Raw genomic sequence first — 17,332 nt, forward strand, 5'->3', positions numbered from 1 at the left:
CCGCGCAGCCGGAAGGATCCGCTCCCGGAAGTTCCGGCGCTGCCGCCGCTTTGCGGGATAAACAGTAATGGCGGAGGCGGTGGCGGCGCTGGAGACAACGGCGGGCGCGGCGGCCGCGGCCCTGGGGTCACCCACGGCGGCCGCGGGAGCGGCGGCCGTCGCCTTCGACTTCGCGGCCGTGCCGCCGCCATCCGCGGGGCCTGGGGGAGGCGGTTGGACCAAGCAGGTCACCTGCAGGTACGCGCCGTCCGCGGCGGGTGGGGAGGGGGAGGGAAGCGGGCGGGCGCGGCCGCCCTTCCTCGTCCTTCTTTTCCTTTCCCTTCTCTTCTCCCCGCAGGGCCCCCCCCGCTGTCCCGGGGCCTTCTCTCTCACCGCCGCCCCCCCCGCCCCTCCCCCCACGGTCACGTACGCGCCGCGCGCGCCCGCCCGTGGCGCGCGCCGGCCCCGCCCCGCGCGCGTCCCCGCGGGTGGCGAACGGCCCCGGCCCCGGGCGGGACCGGCCCCGGGCGGGGCTACCGGCGGAGGTGGCGCGGCCGCGGCGGCGGCAGCCGGGCCCGCCGGTGGGGGCGGTGCGGCCCCCGGCCTTTCTGCAGCCGCGGCCTCGTGTGAGGGTGTTCCCTGCGGCCGAGCGCCTGCGGCCGCCGCGCCGGGAGCGCTCCCGCCGCCGCACCGGGAGCCGCGGGCCGCTCGTCATTGTGCGGGAACCGGCCCGCGGTGCGCGGCGAGAAGGGCGCCGTGCGAAAGGAAGTCCTGCAGGCGCGTTCCGCAAAGCGCGACAAAGCAGGAAACGCGACGTAATTTAAATTGTTGTGCGTTTCAATCGAAATTCAAAATTGGCGATTAACTGGTGATTGATGTAGCGAAAGCTAATTATTAAAGCGGAGAACAGGAATGGGTCGTGACATGTTGCAGAATGTGCGAAGTGGCCCTGCCTGTGTCACACAGAGGTTCTGTGTGCTGCGTCATTTCCTATCCGTGCTTTCCTTTAAACTATATTTCTGATAAATCTCCTCTCCGGGGTTATGCAAGCCGTACTGCGTGTTTTAAAGCTTGCCAGATGGACTATTTTTAAACCTACCGTGCTGGTCAATTGGCAGGCAGTAAGGAATTTAAAACAATTTTGTGAACGTGGACGTATATTAGTTACTATAAAGGCAAATTATAATCCAAGATTAACATCGATGAGCGTTCTTCTAATTTTTAAAATTTTATTTATTTAATCAATTAAACTACATTTAACGTGTTTGTGGACAAATAAATTGTAAGTCTCTGGGAAGCAAAAAGGAGCATCGCTTGGTTAGGACAGAAGAGGCTCTAGATCTGGATTGAGTTCTTTTGTATCTCTGCTGCTTGCCTTTCCCCCGTTTGTTTCACGGGCAGCAGCAGCAGCGTGAGGAGCCGCCGCTCTCGCAGCGAGCTCGCTGGCTGTGTGTCTGTCCGGCGTGCCCGCGGTGTTCAGCGCATCCCCGCTCTCTGTTGCTCCCCATCGGCTCTGCCCATGCCCCGCTCTCTGTTGCTCCCCATCGGCTCTGGCCATGCCCCGCTCTCTGTTGCCCTTCGGGAAGCTCCGTCCAGCCGCGCTCCCGGCGGTGCCGCGGGCACAGCGCTGTGCTGCGAATCCCGGTTAATGTTTGATGGGGAAATGACCGGGAACCGTGCTTAGCTCAGCTCTAAGTGAGACACAAGGTCAGTGCTCCCTCCATTTGGGTTTCTCTCGTAATTTCTGAAGATCGAAAGGCTCAATTAGGCAAATTGGATTCATGAGGCAGCAGTGGAATAGGTATAGATGCAGGATCGATTTATTGAAGACAGCCGCTGCCATAGTACAGAGGCAGTCAAGTTCATCAGTGTCCTGCAGTGCAGAGAGTCGAGGGAATATATTTATTTGCAAACACTCAGGCTGAGTGAGAAGCTAAAGCTGCTCTTTTGTAATGGTTAATGTGCTTTAATTTGAGATTAAACAATGGGATCTTGGCCTTGGATCTAATGAAGGTCTCCATTCTTTGTTCTCTTTGCCTAATCCTGCTAGTTATCCCATTGCTTGCTTTATTAATTTTTATGGGGCCATTCAAGCTGGAGGAAGAATAGCTTTAATCAGGCTTTAAAGTGAAATTAGCAATTCTGACTTGCCCTTCTAGGAACCTGTGATAAAAATTTTGGATTTCTATGTTTGGTTTCAATAGGATGTATTCATATTTAGGAAGATCTGTTTCTTACTATTAAATTTTAGTTTACCTTTATAAATGAGCTGGAGGATTTACCAGTGAGATGAAGAAATTAAATTTCAAAATGCAGGTTTTTAGTGTGGGAGGTAGAGCTGTTTCTGTTTGAGTAACACTGCACAATTTTTTTGTTCACAGTCATTTTTAGTTAAATCATCATAGGAGTAACAGTAAATGCTGCCTGAAAAACTTTTGGGAGACAAAAAGTATAAGGAGCTAGCACGTGATGGCTGTTGCAGAAATATTGCTGTTTGAGGGAAACTGCAAGGCTTAAAATTGGTACCATAAGTTCCTTTGAATATCTGATATTATAAATAGGTTGGTTAATGAGTTTTAATATACCAATGTGATATCCTTGGGATGGATGATTAATATCTCAGAGCGAGAGACACAATGACTAAGAAGAAGGACTTTGATTTCTCCTACACATCCAGTTTTGCTGATGTTACCCTTCTGTTTTTCTTGCAGTTAAAGTTTAGAAGTCTCAGGGTGAAATATAGGAAATTATGTTCCCTAAGAGAGGACGAGAAAGGTTGTGGTTTTTTTTCTTCTGTGATTTAGCAGTTTTCAAGGCTTGTCTTTTGTAAAAATTTATCATATTTTCAGCTGGATTAAACAAGGGGAACAAAGCTAATTCAGAACTTGTTTGTATTATGAACCTTTTCTTATTAATATGTTTGAAATAAAAAAAAGGTTGTCCTTACTGAGTTCCTCAGTCCTTCTGGTTGAGATGGCCACATGGTTTTATTGAGCAGTACTACAGCCAATCTTTTTTTTCCAAAGGCTTGCCACTGTTTGTTCCGAGCTTGTGTTTCCCAGATGTCACACGACATTAAAAGTCATCAAGTTGATGTAAACAAATTGCATTTCACTTGTTTGTTTTAGACCTGAGTGCAAATAAAACCCATAGCAACTAAGTGCTGCAATTGGAGAGCTGTCTCTTAGCTGTTCTTCCTGAAAACCTGGGTGAGGTAATTTTTTTCTGTTTATGTGAAGAGAGTGCATCAGTAAAGTCAGGCCTCCTTAATTCTGTGCAGCACCAGGGATGAGCTGCAGGGCACAAACCTGCTGACAGCCTGCCTGGATTGCCCCTTCATGGCTGCTCTGCTCTGCAGCCCTGGGAGCTGCTGAAGGAGGTTTTGGAGAAGGGACAACGAGCTAAATGCTGTGAAGATCAACTTTTTTTCCCATTTTACTAACTCCAGGAGAATTTCATTGGCAAGTCATGTGGGTGAACACCCAGGAGCTGTGCTAGAGCAGCGTGCTTGGTCTCTCTCCTGCTGCCTTCTTCCCAGGAATTCTCAGTCTTTGTGTGGCACCTGAGGAGGCCAATGCCTGCAAATGGACGTTATCCTGAGCTTCCCCATCTGCCACTCATGGCAGTGTTTGGGTTTTGCAGGAGGTTTGCTGTTGGCTGTAACATTCTCATTTAGCTGAACCAGTAGGTTGATAAAACAAATTAGCATTACCTGAAAGCAGAAACCTGAAGTAAAGAACAGAATGCACCTGAATAAGGGAAACACATTGTAAGCTTCCAAAGCTGTAGAAGGAAGAATTTGGAATAGGACTTTGCCTATTGAGAAATAGGGATATTGCCTATTGAGAAATACCCCTGAAAATCAGGATATGCACTTTTGATCGAGACATTCATAACTAGACATGTGTTGAACCTTTTTCAGTGAGAAAATGCCAGTGCAGGCAGTTATTAATTTTGTCTAGTCGTTCCATGTGTTAGTGTCACTCATGTTTTCTGCAATCATGAAATGAACTGAACTGGGGAAATTATCTGGGCTTGGACCCTGATGAGTTCTCTAGTCTGGCTCCCCAAGCAGCTTAACCAAATTACACTTGTATATTTGAATTGGAAGGACAGAGAACACTGCCACAATAAGTGCTTTTTTGGATGGCAGCATCACAGAGGCTCAGAGAAAATCCAATTATCTGCTTGTCTTGATCTAGTTTTATCTTTTCAGATGAAATTACATGTGTTCACTGACTACTTGACCAAATGCAAATTTCAGATGTCCTTCTGCAAATTTCAGATGTCTATGTGTAAGGCATATAACTCATATATTTCTCAGTTTTAAGGGTGCTTTTTTCCTATACCAGAATGAAGAGGCTGGTATTGCTGTTGAGTAGGGTTAAATTGAATACTCTGTGTAAGTACAGACACTCTCCAAAATAAATTTCATTATCTTATCCCAAAAATAATGCACTCTCTTTATTTTTTTGAATTGGCTAAAGTGTTTTAGCCAAACACTGCTATTTTAAATGTAAAGTGTTACATTCTTTGTGACCTTAAAGTAAAAATCTTACCTCTTGGTGAGGGGGAGGGTTGTGGAAGAAGTTGGGGTGTAATCCTAAGAGAAATACATTTTTTCCTCTCCCACTCCAGCTTTCTTGTTCAAGTAATGCTGAGTTTGCTGCATAGGATGGAAGGCCTTTAAGAGTGATGTGTGAATTAGAGCCTGGAGTGTTTAATGTTTATTTTTTGCCCTTTATAGCCTGCCATTTCAATATAATTTGTGGCAACTTTCAGAATTACATAGAATCTGCATTTTCAGAGGATTTTCTGATGTAAATTGGGAAGGAAGGAAAGGAGTTTGGAGCTTCATTTTCCCTATCACACAGTGGGAAAATCTAATTGTGGGGCTTATTAGAAATCTTGTTGGCCAAATAGTTTGTATCAGATGGCCTCACTTCAGGCAGGAGCCTTTCTGTCAGTCCCTTATTTCAGCTGCAGTGGTGTCCCAACGCATGGCTAGCTCAAGGAGCAGGGTGGCTGTGCAGAGTGGCTGGGCAGTGATGTGATCCACATTAAAATAACCATGGGGGCAGCAGAAGGAATGCCAGGCTCCATTGCAGCCATTTCCTGCTCTGTGCCAGCCGTGGCTGTGAAGCTGCTGCCCCAGCACTTGGGGGAATCGATGCTGAGTGGGAATGAGCAAAGGGTGGAGGTAACACTTGTTAAAGAACAAACCTTAAGCAATCTGAAGTCTTTTTTACCCTTTCAGTGTGACTCCCATTTCTTAAAAGCAATCAAGCCAGAAATTCTAGTTAGATTCTAGTTCCATGACTTCATGGGTGGTTAGGTTTGGTTTTGGTTTTGTTTGGGGGGCTTTGTTTGTTTGTTTGGGGAAGAGGGGAGTTTAGGTATGGGTGTTTTAATGAATGGGTGTTGGCTTTTTCCTTTTGACATGGGTCTTCGTAGGTGTTTAATGCTGTTGGGTGGGTGAGTGTGACTTTTAGGGGGTTTTGTGGTTTTTTTGTTCACGGTGGAGATTGCTGATTGTACATTTGCAGGGATGGGCCTTGTGCTGTTTTTGCAACACCCTGTTCCTGCTGTTTGTGCTGCCACTTGACCCCGCAGAGCCTCGTCTGCTTGTTTTTTATGTAGGATCACATTTCTTACCTGGTTAATTTGCCTACAGAGTACAGACAGGGGATTTGGAGTGTGAATTGCAGCCTGATGGCAAGTGTCAGCTTGAGTTCTGTTAAGCTAGTTGAGATTTTTTTTTTCTTGTTATGTTGAATACACCGCTGGTATTGCATATGGAAGGTTATCAGCTCTCTAAACACTCAACCTCAGGTTTTAATATTTCCCTAAAACTGGATTGCAGATGTAGCTCTACTTATGTCATTTAGTGCATTGTTCACTGGCTTTATCTGACTTCTTAAAAATGCAGTAGACTAAATGGCTGTGTAGAAGTGCATGCAGTTCAGCATCTTATCACCTTTCCTGGCCAGGAATATCTGCTTGAATGTCCTGTTCTGTGAAGAGCTGTCCTAGTCTTAGTTGTGGCTGCTGAAAGATGATCCCTGTCTCCTGTGCCGGCTGTGAGGCCGCGCTCAGCTGCTTGGAGGGCCTGGTTCTACTGGCTCTGCAAAGTGCTGGAAGTGTGCCACAGGAGGGGGGCAGGACTGCCCCATGCAGCAGCAGTGTGGGCTTAGACAGGTATTGTCTGCTTCTCAGCCTTCCCTCAGGTGGTGTTTTGTATGAGACCTAAATCCTCACAAATTTTCTTGTTTACTAGCTCTTCCTGTTTCCAGTGAGTTCAGAGTCTGCAGCTTGTTATGTGGAGGCAGCGTGGCTTCTTTCTAAACTGAAGCGTTGGTAAACATTTATGGATTCAGTTTTCACCCGGGATTTTTTTCATTTTTTCCTTTCTTTCTTTGCTAATACTTCTATGTGGATTGGGAAAGGTGTACTTAAACTTGTCAGTTGTAGTTTTTGAACATACTGAATCTGAACAGTTACGGTGCATTGAATTTCTAGAGGCCTGTGCTTCTAGGTTAAAATTGAAAAATTCTTGAAAACCACTCTACAGTTCTCTTGAAAAACTGAATTGAAGATACTGAATTAAACTTGTGGTACTTGACATGCTAAAATTGATCAAGCTGTCCTCAAAAGCATTGAAACTGTCCCAAGTTTTTCAAGACAAGCAGCACAATATTGAAGCAGAGTGCTTTGATTTATTTGGCTCCTATCACAGGAACTAATGTGTGTGTTTTGTCAGATGTAATTATCCATCACAAACATGTTTTTCATTCTTGGAGAGGAAATCACATTTGATTGAATTATTTATGAATCCAGAATAGATTTAAAACCTTGGGTGGTTTAGGGTGTGTCTGGATTTGAGTCTTGTATCCATTGTTGGGTTTCAGTAAGGTTTTTGTTTGTGTCAGGACACAGGGCTACAAAGTAAAACTTAGTGCCAATATATTTGGTCCAAGACTCTTTCCTCTCAGTATCACAGCCCAGGATAACTTTGCTTTTACAGATTTGTGTTTTTTCCCCAGGCTTTTGTAAGAGCAAGTCTCTAAATGTGCACAGTTCACTGGAGTAGCTGAGGCTTCATCTTTCCTCAAATGTTCTTATTTTTATGGTTATACTGGGGCAGGGTCCCATGAGTCTTTAGTGCTGCTGTTAATACAGCATACCTTGATTTATAGAATAATAAGATCATCCAAATATTTTTGCAGCTTCAGTGCTTCTCCCTAACTGACCATGATCTTCTCTTCCAGATACTTCATGCATGGAGTCTGCAAGGAAGGAGACAACTGCCGCTACTCCCATGACCTCTCCAGCAGTCAGTCTGCCATGGTGTGCCGCTACTACCAGCGAGGCTGCTGTGCTTATGGAGATCATTGCAGGTACAGAGGTGCCCTGGCCACCCTGCAGGAAGCTCTGCACTCTGAATCCCTGAGTGCAGAGCTCCGGGAAAGGCAGTACATCTTAGTGCTTTTCTTTTCCTTTGCACTTTAGGTGTTTTTAAAAAATAGCTTTTCACTGATTCTCTTGTCTTGCTGAATTCTATGCTATGCAGAAAAATGAGCAAAGGCAGGGTGGTAACTGGTTTTCATAAAAGTGATAGCTGTCAGTAATGGGAGTTATCTTATTTTTATTAATAACATGAGTAGATTAATTGAAATCTGAGATTACATTCAGACTAGCTGAGTGGATGAAAATGAGTTACACTATTTAAGTGATCATAAAAGCCTGAACAGGTAAGAATTTATTTTCTTCGTGTTGTTTCTTGGGGAATTGGTACCCTGACACTGGAGCTACCATTTTAGTAAAATAACTGGAGTTTGTCATATAAGTTGCTTGTACAAAATTGCTGTATGAAAACATACTCTGAATTGATCCATACCCCTGAAATTACAATAAAAAAGAAAGTGTGGAGAAGAAAACCAGATAGTTTCCTAGTAGAGCAAAGCTTTACAAGGGCTTAGGAATGTTTCATAATTTATTTTATTAAAACTTACCAGAAGTTTTAACATTGTGTCTTCTTGCAGCTGTAATTGTAATTAGTGATTAAACATTTGCATCATTATTTTCTATGGTAGCTCATAGTTAGCTTTGCTTTCATGTTTCATAAAGGGTTACTATATGTAAGAATGGCAGACAGAAGACTACAGAGAGGCATTCTTTGTTATCTGTGGTTTTTTTTGATTGTGTAGATCAGTGTTCTCCCAACTTTGGATCATGCACCCCATCAGCTCAATATTTTTGAGCTCCCACCAACATACACATTTATTTATAACTTAGATGTTTGTATCTACGTTTATTACTGTACTAATGTTATGTACATTATAAAACATATGAATTTTAAATTTAATTTTGAAAGAATTTTCAAGATTTTTAAAATTTTAAAATTCTTTTAAGTTTTTTAATTGAAAAAAATTTTTTTAAGTGTATTAAAGGTGAAATGAAAAATATTTAATAAATATTTTATAAACAGTCCAAAGCAATTTTTACTGTCAATAAGAGCCTGATTAGTAAAAATATTTTTTTACTGACAGTAATATTGATTCATTGGGATTTTTTATTGTTTAAAATCTCAGTGTAGCATTTTGTGATACAGTTATTTGAAGGCCTCATTCAAAGTTCAGTTTATTTCAGTCCTTGGTTTTAATGGCGGTTGTAGCTGGGAAAGATCTTTCACAAAGATATGCAGATCCAAAAGGAAGTGTATTGTTGGCTGCCTGTACTAATGTGTGATAAATTTAGCTGGTAAGTTTCCACCTTCCCTGATGTCAATCAGCTCTTAGTGCAGATTCACTGGAAGGTGTTGCATTTTTATATTTTTAGCAAATGGGTCCAACATACACTGAAATTCTGATTTTGCAGGATTTTTGAACATGTTAGAGAAATCACTTTCCAAGTTTTTTAAGTAAGCAAGATATGAAAGGTTTTTGTTGTTGAGAAAAAGGTTTTTTGTAATTGACACACTTTGATTGTTTTTGGCAATATAATAACATAATGGTGGAAACACTTCATTTTTAAAGTGTTGTCTCCATACCACAAATTTCCTTCAAAAAGCACTTAGCTGTTTGTAGAATGACTTTATTTTGGAGGCACGGTTGGAAAGTGGTTGGGTTTGGCTGGTTTGAGTTTGTTGTTTTGTTTTTTGGGTTTTTTTTAATGTCTGCTCAGCAGCATACAGCTGGCACTGACTTGTCATCACAGAAAAGGGCAGCAAATTTGCAGCACTTGTCTTTGTGAAATAAACATGCATAACTCATCCGTGACAATTTTTAAGTGCTTTGCCATGAGATAATCAGCAAACATCTGTGTGCTACAGAAGATTTTTGTGGTAGCTCTCCACCTCTTAACTGCAGTAAACATTTGACTGTGTAAAGGTCTATATTGGTGACATTTTCTAGTGTCACTTGGCTGCTTCTGGATCCATCTTTGCTACAATGTTTTGCCTGTGAGTGATGCAGTGATGGATTTCTGGTGGGGTGCTTTCCATGTAGCCCTACCCTGCAATCTCTTATTGTGGTCAGGGCAGCTGCTGCTTCAGTGGTTTTACTTGCACAGTTTTTCCATAAAGCATTGTTTTTATTAAAGTAATTAACTACTGAGAAGATATCTCCTCCAGTGAATCTTTTTGTCTTGGTTAAAGAAGTAATTTGTTGAGAATGTTTCTCTACTGGTACATCTTTGGTGTCTCACAAAAAGTAGTTCATATTGAAACAGAATCTAGCAAGTATCATAAGCTGAGATGTGAAAAACATCTGTACTTTTCCTTCTGCCATACAGCAAACTTCCCACTCTGCACAGTTTATTCTACTGCTTGTTTCTTCAAACTCTAGCAGTGTTTTATGTGTGTTTCCCAACAGTATTTGCTGACAAAGGAATGCATTTTACTTTGTAACCATGTTGTTTTCCATGAGTTATTTCAGTCATTTTCACCACAGCGGGAAGAAAAAGTAGTCCAGTGGCATATGGCTTTTTGTCTTTCATTGTTATGTAACAAGCCTCAAAAGGGGTTTCTAAACCCTTAGCGTGAAGTTTTGCAAAGTACTAGATTGAATAGCACATGACTTGAAACATCTTGGAAAAAAATGTGGAGGTTTGCCTTTATGTTCCAGATGTTCTGCTTTCCAGTGCCTTGCTAATTGAGATGGCTTCATCCTTTCAGTAGCTGATATCTCAAGGTGTAGCATACAGTGAGAGCATGGTTCTTTATTAATAAACAGTGAATGTAAATCTGTAGTTCAGATTGCCTTCTTGGTAATCTTGATCTCTTCTGTGGTTCCCTCCCCCTGAGTTCAAGAGCTGATTAGGTTGGCATTGTTTTGTTTCATAGTGTGGCTGATGAGGAGCTGGTAGCAGGAGCAGAACTGTTAGCTCTGACTTTTTCTTGTTGGCTTTTGCTCACATTATCTCATCAGCCCACAGCTGCAGGCATCTTTTCAAGCCACTTGTTCACTTTGTCGGGGCTGGTTTAGGTAAAACAAGATCAGCTAATCTGTTGCTCCATTAAGTGGGCACTAGCAAAGTTCAATATGTCACAATGTGCTGAAGGTGAGCAGACAAGGGGGTGCCACTGTCAACTCACTGGGTGATGGAACACCTCCTTCAAGCACCTCACACGTACCACACGTGGGCGCTCTGACATATGGGCTGTGAGAACACTGCCATCAACATGTATCTTAATAGTAATAATAGTAATTTACTGTGTTTTAAGGGAAAAAAAAACCACTAAGTTGTAGTATTTTCTTCCTGCACCCCATTGGGTTGTCTTTGGAGGCCACAGATGTAGAGATCTGAAGGCTAGAATTTTAAATCTGTGCTTCATAGGAGTAGGATTTCCAGGCTGACATTTGGTTAGGAGCACCTCTTTAATATGCAAGAATTGTGACACTTCTTTGTTTTCAATCTGACACAAGCTAAGTGAATCACAGTCACTTCAAACTTCTGTATGATTTCAAAAAATTCCCTCCTGTTGTCCTTGAAATTAGTCAGCAAATATCTAAGACTACAGCAGTATATTTGTCATTTATTTTCCCCATGTACTCTCCTAGTTGCTGGAAGACAGATTTTTGAGGGAAATGGGGCCTTCCTGTTTATTGTGGATGGTAGGGTTAAAAGGGCTCTGATTATAATTTTCCACAGTAAGCTGAAAGAGGCATTAAGAGTAAATACTCAAATCAGTGTAAAATCTGTATGAAGCAAGATGCTGAGACACAGGAGAAGAATAATTTATGTTGGTGGGGAGTCTGTGAATCTGTGCCAGCTGAGGCCAGGCATTGTCCAGGTTTGAGTATCTGCAAGCATGAAGATTGTGCACCCATTCTAGTATTTACCTACTCTTAGAGCATTTTTTTTCCCTAATATTCATAACTGTAACTTCCCATTTTGGACTGGTGTCTACTGCCTGTCATCCTGTCACTGCACCTCTTAGAAGACTCTGGCTGATCTTTCCTGTGGCTTCCTGTGAGGTAGTTGGAGACAGCAGGGTCTGTCCTGAGTCTTCTCCTTATAGAGCTGGATGAACTTATTTTTCTCATTCAGCAATACTACACATGTGTAGTAGGTAACTGACCTGTTTGGGACATATTTGAAGATTGTTCTGTGTGTAAGAATTGTGCTCTTTTTTGTCCAAAATCTCAGAGTACCTTGTGTTCTCTTGAGCAATGCTGAGAGATTGCACAAGTGGAAGCATTTCTCTATAAAGGGTCATCAGTGGTTTTCTCATCCTAGCCATTTCTGGGTCCTCCTTGCAAATAGCATGTTCACATCTTCATTAGTTCATTTTCAATACGTGGGGCTGCTGTCTGGAGGTATCTTTTTGTGGAAAGTTGACATGATGTGTTTTAACTTTTTAGATATGAACATACCAAGCCACTAATACAGGAAGAAGTGACTGATGTTGATGTTAACCCAGAGGCAGAAATCTATCCATCAGTGTCCTCAGAGTTTGCGTCGCTCCCTGAAACAGTTGAAGAATTTATTACGGAGATAGAAGATGAAAGCACAGATCTGGCAGCAGCAGGAGTAGGGGCTGAAGACTGGGTGAATGCAGTGGAGTTTGTCCCTGGGCAGCCATACTGTGGACGTGGTAAGCTGATCGTGGGATAACAGTGAATTTCCATCATGGCTCAACAGTTTGTGTAGTGCATTTATTTTAATGCATTTGAGTACAGCTATTCATATTTATTGATCAGTTCAAGTCAACGTGGGTTTTTCAGCATGAGTAGTCAGACTGACTGTTTCATTCTGAAACCAGGTATATTTCAGGTCAGTCTCTGCATGACTGGCTTTCTCTTGTTTTGTTTCTGAATGACTTGAGAATCTCCTTTGAAGTTTAGTTTGCATATGGGATGGGAGAGGAAGTTACTGGTGATAAAATTAATGTTGCTACTCTGAAGAGATAATCTGCTGCCTTTGTGCTTTGGGTTGGTTGATTTGGTTTGGGGTGATTTTGCAGTCTTTCAAAGGTTTTTCAGTGGAGATATGGATTCCTGTAAAAGGAATTGAAGCCTAATGCTTACTTTTGTGAATCCCTTGGCCAGAGGCTGAAAATGATTGATTCTAGTTTGCTTTCTGGAACTCAACTTTCAATACTGTGACAGCTCACAAGGAGAATGAGACTGAAGAAACTCATCAAATGGGACTACACTATTTGAGGAGCATACATCTCATCTGTTTTTCCTGCCAAAATATAACAGTCTTCAAATTGAAGTGAAAAGTAGGCTGAAGGTGTTCACTTTAACATATTTTTTTAAAATATTTGTCTCTCTAAGGCATGAGGAGGCTATGAGTGCTTAAATAAATGTTTGAATTCAAAATGGACATCTTGCATCCAGAAGAGTTTAAAGATCTCATGGAGTGCTCAGATTATACTGCTTTGTCTCCATGGCACTGCTCAGATGCTCAGATTGGAAAGAGAACGACTTTCTCAGTGTTGCAGGGTGCTGCTTGGAGCCTCCTGCCAACCAGTTTGAGGAGGGTGAAGAGGAATGGTCAAGTGACACAAACAGTTTGCTACTGTTGTTGAGAAGTTTGGTTATGGAATTGTGTAATAGATGTGAACTCTGTGAACTTGAGTATATCCCAAAGGAGTGAAAACTTGACAGCTATCTGTGAATGTGCCACCTTAGTGTTATAAAAGATAGAGCTTCTGTGCTTGTTGAGACAAAAGATTTTTAAATATATTTTAATCAGAATATAATATTTAGATTGGAAGGACCTCTGGATTTCATCTAGTTTGTTTCCTGCTTAAAGGTTGCCAGGGGCTTTGTTTAGTTGAATCTCTATCCTCAGAGATGTTCAAAGGGCCATAACCTCTGGGTATCCTTTGTGGTGTTTGACTTCTTTCACAAAGAAAGCCTCTCTCCTAGTATGTAATTGGATTTTTCCCTGCCTCAGCTTGCCTTCTGTCTCTTGTCATTTGCACATCTGAGAAGAGTCAGTCTCTTTTCTTGGGAGTCAGCCCCATTAATGGCTGGCTGGCCCTCCACTGGAATCAATTCATTGCTGGTTTGAACAGCCAGAGATCTTCTAAATACACACAGTCCTTATAGAAGAGCTGGTGCTTCTTCCTGAAGTCCAAGTCACTACACTGTTAACTTAGTGTTACTAAAGCAATTTTTTTTTCCTAGACGTACTTTTCATGCAAACTTGTGCGAGATTGAGTTAAATAGCATTCTCTTCTGTGAATCTTGTTGCAAGTCTGTTTTATAGCTTTTGAAACTTGATGTAAACATACTCATCTGTTTCTGTTCTGAACAGTGCTACATGGTGCTAATTCCCACAGTGACTTTAAAAAAACTTCACTTTTCTGAAGCAACTGTCTTTATTAAGCTACAGAAATAAAAATGTGTGCAGTGTGTTCTGTAGTGTATGCCTTAGAGCAGATTATTCTTATCAAATTGCTGGAGAAATGTACTGATACTTGGAAACTTCAAAATGAAATCTATTTCTCAAGCTTCCCTAGAAGCCTGTGTATAATTTTCAAATTTTCTTGAAAATGATAAAGATTCAAGGCTGGCAGTTTAACCATGCATAGCTGGGACTATAATGCTCACCTTTTACCATGGTTCTCTGATTCAGGACTAAACCTGGTATCTTGAAGATGAGTTCAAGACCTAGCATAGAAAATAGTGATGATTCTTCAGGTACTCACTTGTTAGTTGCTCAGATGTGCCACATTGCCATGCTTGTTCTGCAGTAATTGAGGAAGAGTAGACAGGCAGATATACAAGAAAGAATAAATTGGGTGTCTGTTTCTTGTTACTGAAAGATTAATGTGTTTAATGGTATGAATTGTGTCCTAAGTGCAAGCAGGTGGTGTGTGGATCAAAGTTAACAAACCTGTTTTTCCACTAGTATGAATTTAACCCTGTTGACTGGGAAATGGGCAATGAGAAGGTGGAGATTGAGTCCACCTACTGGTGAGCAGAGATTTGGAAACAGCAAACAATCGCAGAGAACAAATGCTGCTCTGAGGGATGTTGGACTTGTAACTGCTTGAGCAGTGAAGTCTTCCGAATTTTTCTAATTGTGGTTTCAAAGAGGAAGTAAAACTGTAGCTGCTACAGTGCAGAAGATACAGAAAATATACATGCTGTTCCAGCCTCACAGTAGAGAGTTTCTTCTTAGTATTTAATCTAAACCCACTCTTTTCCAAGTTGAATTTTCGTTTGAAACCATTACCCCTTGTCTTATTACTACATGCCTTTGTAAAAAGTCCCTCTTCATCTTTCTTGTAGGCCCCCTTCAGGTCCTGGAAGGCTGCAGTAAGGTCACCCCGGAGCCTTCTCTTCTCCAGGCTGAGCAACCCCAACTCTCTGAGCCTTTCCTCATAGGGGAGGTGTTCCATCCCTCTAACCATCTTCATGGCCCTCAACTAGGTAAAAAAATCTGTGACAACGTGAACTTGAGCAAACACTGGCAAATGCAACGGTTGAGGGACTAAAAACTGAATGGTAGTTGTGATTTTTGTTACTTTTTATGGAAGTGGAGACCATGGATTTCAAATGGGAGGGCAAGTGGGATTTCAATAAGTAAGTACATATTTTCATGTTCTGCTAAGCTACTCAGGAGAGAATGTAGAGCCTAGTACATGGTTTCTTGTCACTTTTCTTGGTGCTAGTTCACTAAAACTCATGGGGAAGAAGAGCTGATGAACATAACTTTGTTTGGGAATCGCAGACTGAAAATGAACAGGTTGCCAGGTGACTTGTTACTCAGTTACTCATTTGCTTTGAAAAGTATGTTTCTAACAAACAGACTTTTCCAGGATCACTGGGTGACCACTACAGTCTGAGATTGTTCAAGAAGGAGACTTGATCTTATCTTGAGAGCTAATATTTTTCTACACTAATCTTCAATATTTGCTTATTCCTCAAAACTTAAGTCACAGGGACATGCATTTTCTTTTTCCTAAGACTAACAGACTGATACATGCCTGTTGTTATGTCTTTGCTCCATGGGGATGAAAACTGCGAGTGTGCAGCCTCTGATTAATTTTGGGGAGTCTGTCCTTCACTTTAACTGATCCAAGTATGCCTTTGGTAGTTTTTGCTTGCTTCTGCAAATCTAGTGCTTGAACAGCTTCTAAAAGTTACACTTTCTTATAGCGTAGATGACTTGCTACTCTGTAACGGCTTCTGGTTATGTAAATGAACTCCAGCTGCTGTTCTTCCTCGTGTTTACTCTGAATATAGTAATGCTTTATGTTTATTATACTTTCAGTTTCTCACTGACTGCTTTTGTCTTCTAATTCGGTCATCATCCTACTTATGTAACAATCTCAGAAGGCTGACTGGTGGTGAGGCAGGCAAGCATGTGTTTGAGGTACAGGGAGGAGCGTTCAGCAGACAGTGGCTGTCTAAAGGGGGAAGAGAAAAGATACAAATTTCAGTTCAGTTTAAGATTAGGTAAGGGAATTTACTTAGGATTTTGCAAAACTGATAGCCAGCTTAGAATGCAGGGATAATAGCCTGAATTTCAGTTTCATGTGTCTGGCTAAACAGATATCTGTTTAGGACAGTTTTTTCGGCAAATATGTAGAATGAAGTACGTTTGAGAGATGGGGGCACCACTTTTCTATCAATCCTAGAGATGCATGGGAGTCCAGAAATGAAAGTTTGTTCAGGCTAAAGAAGAGTGTGCTGATTAGCCTGCACGTAAGGAATTGCTGATGTGGTATTGCCATACTAGCATTTTGTTATGCTGGATACATCCTTATTATTTCAGCTGTGTGATTTCTGGGGAAAAAACCTGTTAACTTTAGCTGATGTGAAAATTTTAAGTAAAGTGAAATTGATTCTAAAAGCAGTGAGAGATTTGTAGCCTTATTTAATGGTTGCTGAACCAGAGTCTGTATTAAGCTGCTGATTACTAGTGCAATTTTTTTAGGTGGACTTGGCCTGTAAATGGATCTTCCCTGACCACTGAAACTTTGATAGCTTTAATCTTGTCTGGTGTAAAGGATGAAAAAATTGGTCTTGAAATTAATTGAGTGGGGAAAATAATTTAGTTCAGATTGAGGTGTGTGAACTTGGACTGAAATGAGCCTAGGTTGTATCTATTACTCTGTTTGGGCAACCCTGAGTGTTGTTACTCCCGGTGCTCAGGATCTGAATGTGCTGCTTACTGTTCTTAATTCTGTTCCCAGCTGCTCCTTTCTGTGCTGAAGCACCCTTGCAGGAAATGGTGATTGAAGAAGAATACGAGAAGCAGCAGGCAGATGTGGAGATGAAGAAGGAGCTGTGTCCCTACGCTGCGTTAGGAGAATGTCGTTATGGAGAGAACTGCGTGTACATCCATGGGGACGTGTGTGATATGTGTGGCCTGCAGGTCTTGCATCCCATTGATGCTGCACAGAGATCTCAGCACATAAAGGTAGGCAAACAACTGTCTGCTGTTTAACAGCTGTAAGTTATTGCTTCCTAGCTTCCCTCAATCACTTGTTACTAATTCCCCTTTATTTGAAGGTGTGTGCAGGTCAGGCAGTGAATGAAATTCCGGTTGTAAACTGGACTGTTTCCTGCCAGGGTCATACTCAAAAGCAGCTGGATTTCCTTATCTGTGTCGGGAGAGCAGTCTGCTTAAAGATACTGGAGCTTTGTTCTTTGCCTAGTCAAAGTGGATGGTCTTTTAGATTTCCTTTTCATGTTTAAAAGCACTGTCTGAAGGAAGGAATTTGAACTCTGAATTGATTGTTCCCCAGTACTTGAACAAATTTTTTTTTTGAGGATGAAGATTTTTTTCAGCTTAATCACACTTGCTGCATTATGCAAAACAGCAAGCTGAGTTTAAAGACCTGCTTAGACCTCACCAGATGAGCAGTCATCTCTGTAGTTTTTGT

The 17,332-nt window shown here is 41.9% G+C and overlaps 1 protein-coding gene across 4 annotated transcripts in view; it reads left to right on the forward strand.

Moving 5' to 3' along the window:
* MKRN1 (makorin ring finger protein 1) overlaps positions 1–17,332 on the forward strand; it is a 26,085-nt gene continuing 8,753 nt past the window's right edge. The window contains exons 1-5 of one of the 4 annotated variants that reach the window (XM_074539119.1): positions 4–237; positions 7,248–7,376; positions 11,844–12,076; positions 14,730–14,870; positions 16,640–16,866. In XM_074539119.1, coding sequence (XP_074395220.1) covers positions 68–237; positions 7,248–7,376; positions 11,844–12,076; positions 14,730–14,870; positions 16,640–16,866 — 900 coding nt within the window. In that variant the 5' untranslated portion in view covers positions 4–67. Of the gene's footprint in view, positions 238–7,247; positions 7,377–11,843; positions 12,077–14,729; positions 14,871–16,639; positions 16,867–17,332 lie in introns of all 4 variants that reach the window. The other 3 variants (XM_074539118.1, XM_074539121.1, XM_074539120.1) reach the window with 3 other exon arrangements.

The sequence above is a fragment of the Zonotrichia albicollis genome, chromosome 4 (genome assembly GCF_047830755.1).
Source record: "Zonotrichia albicollis isolate bZonAlb1 chromosome 4, bZonAlb1.hap1, whole genome shotgun sequence".
Taxonomy (NCBI): Eukaryota; Metazoa; Chordata; class Aves; order Passeriformes; family Passerellidae; genus Zonotrichia; species Zonotrichia albicollis.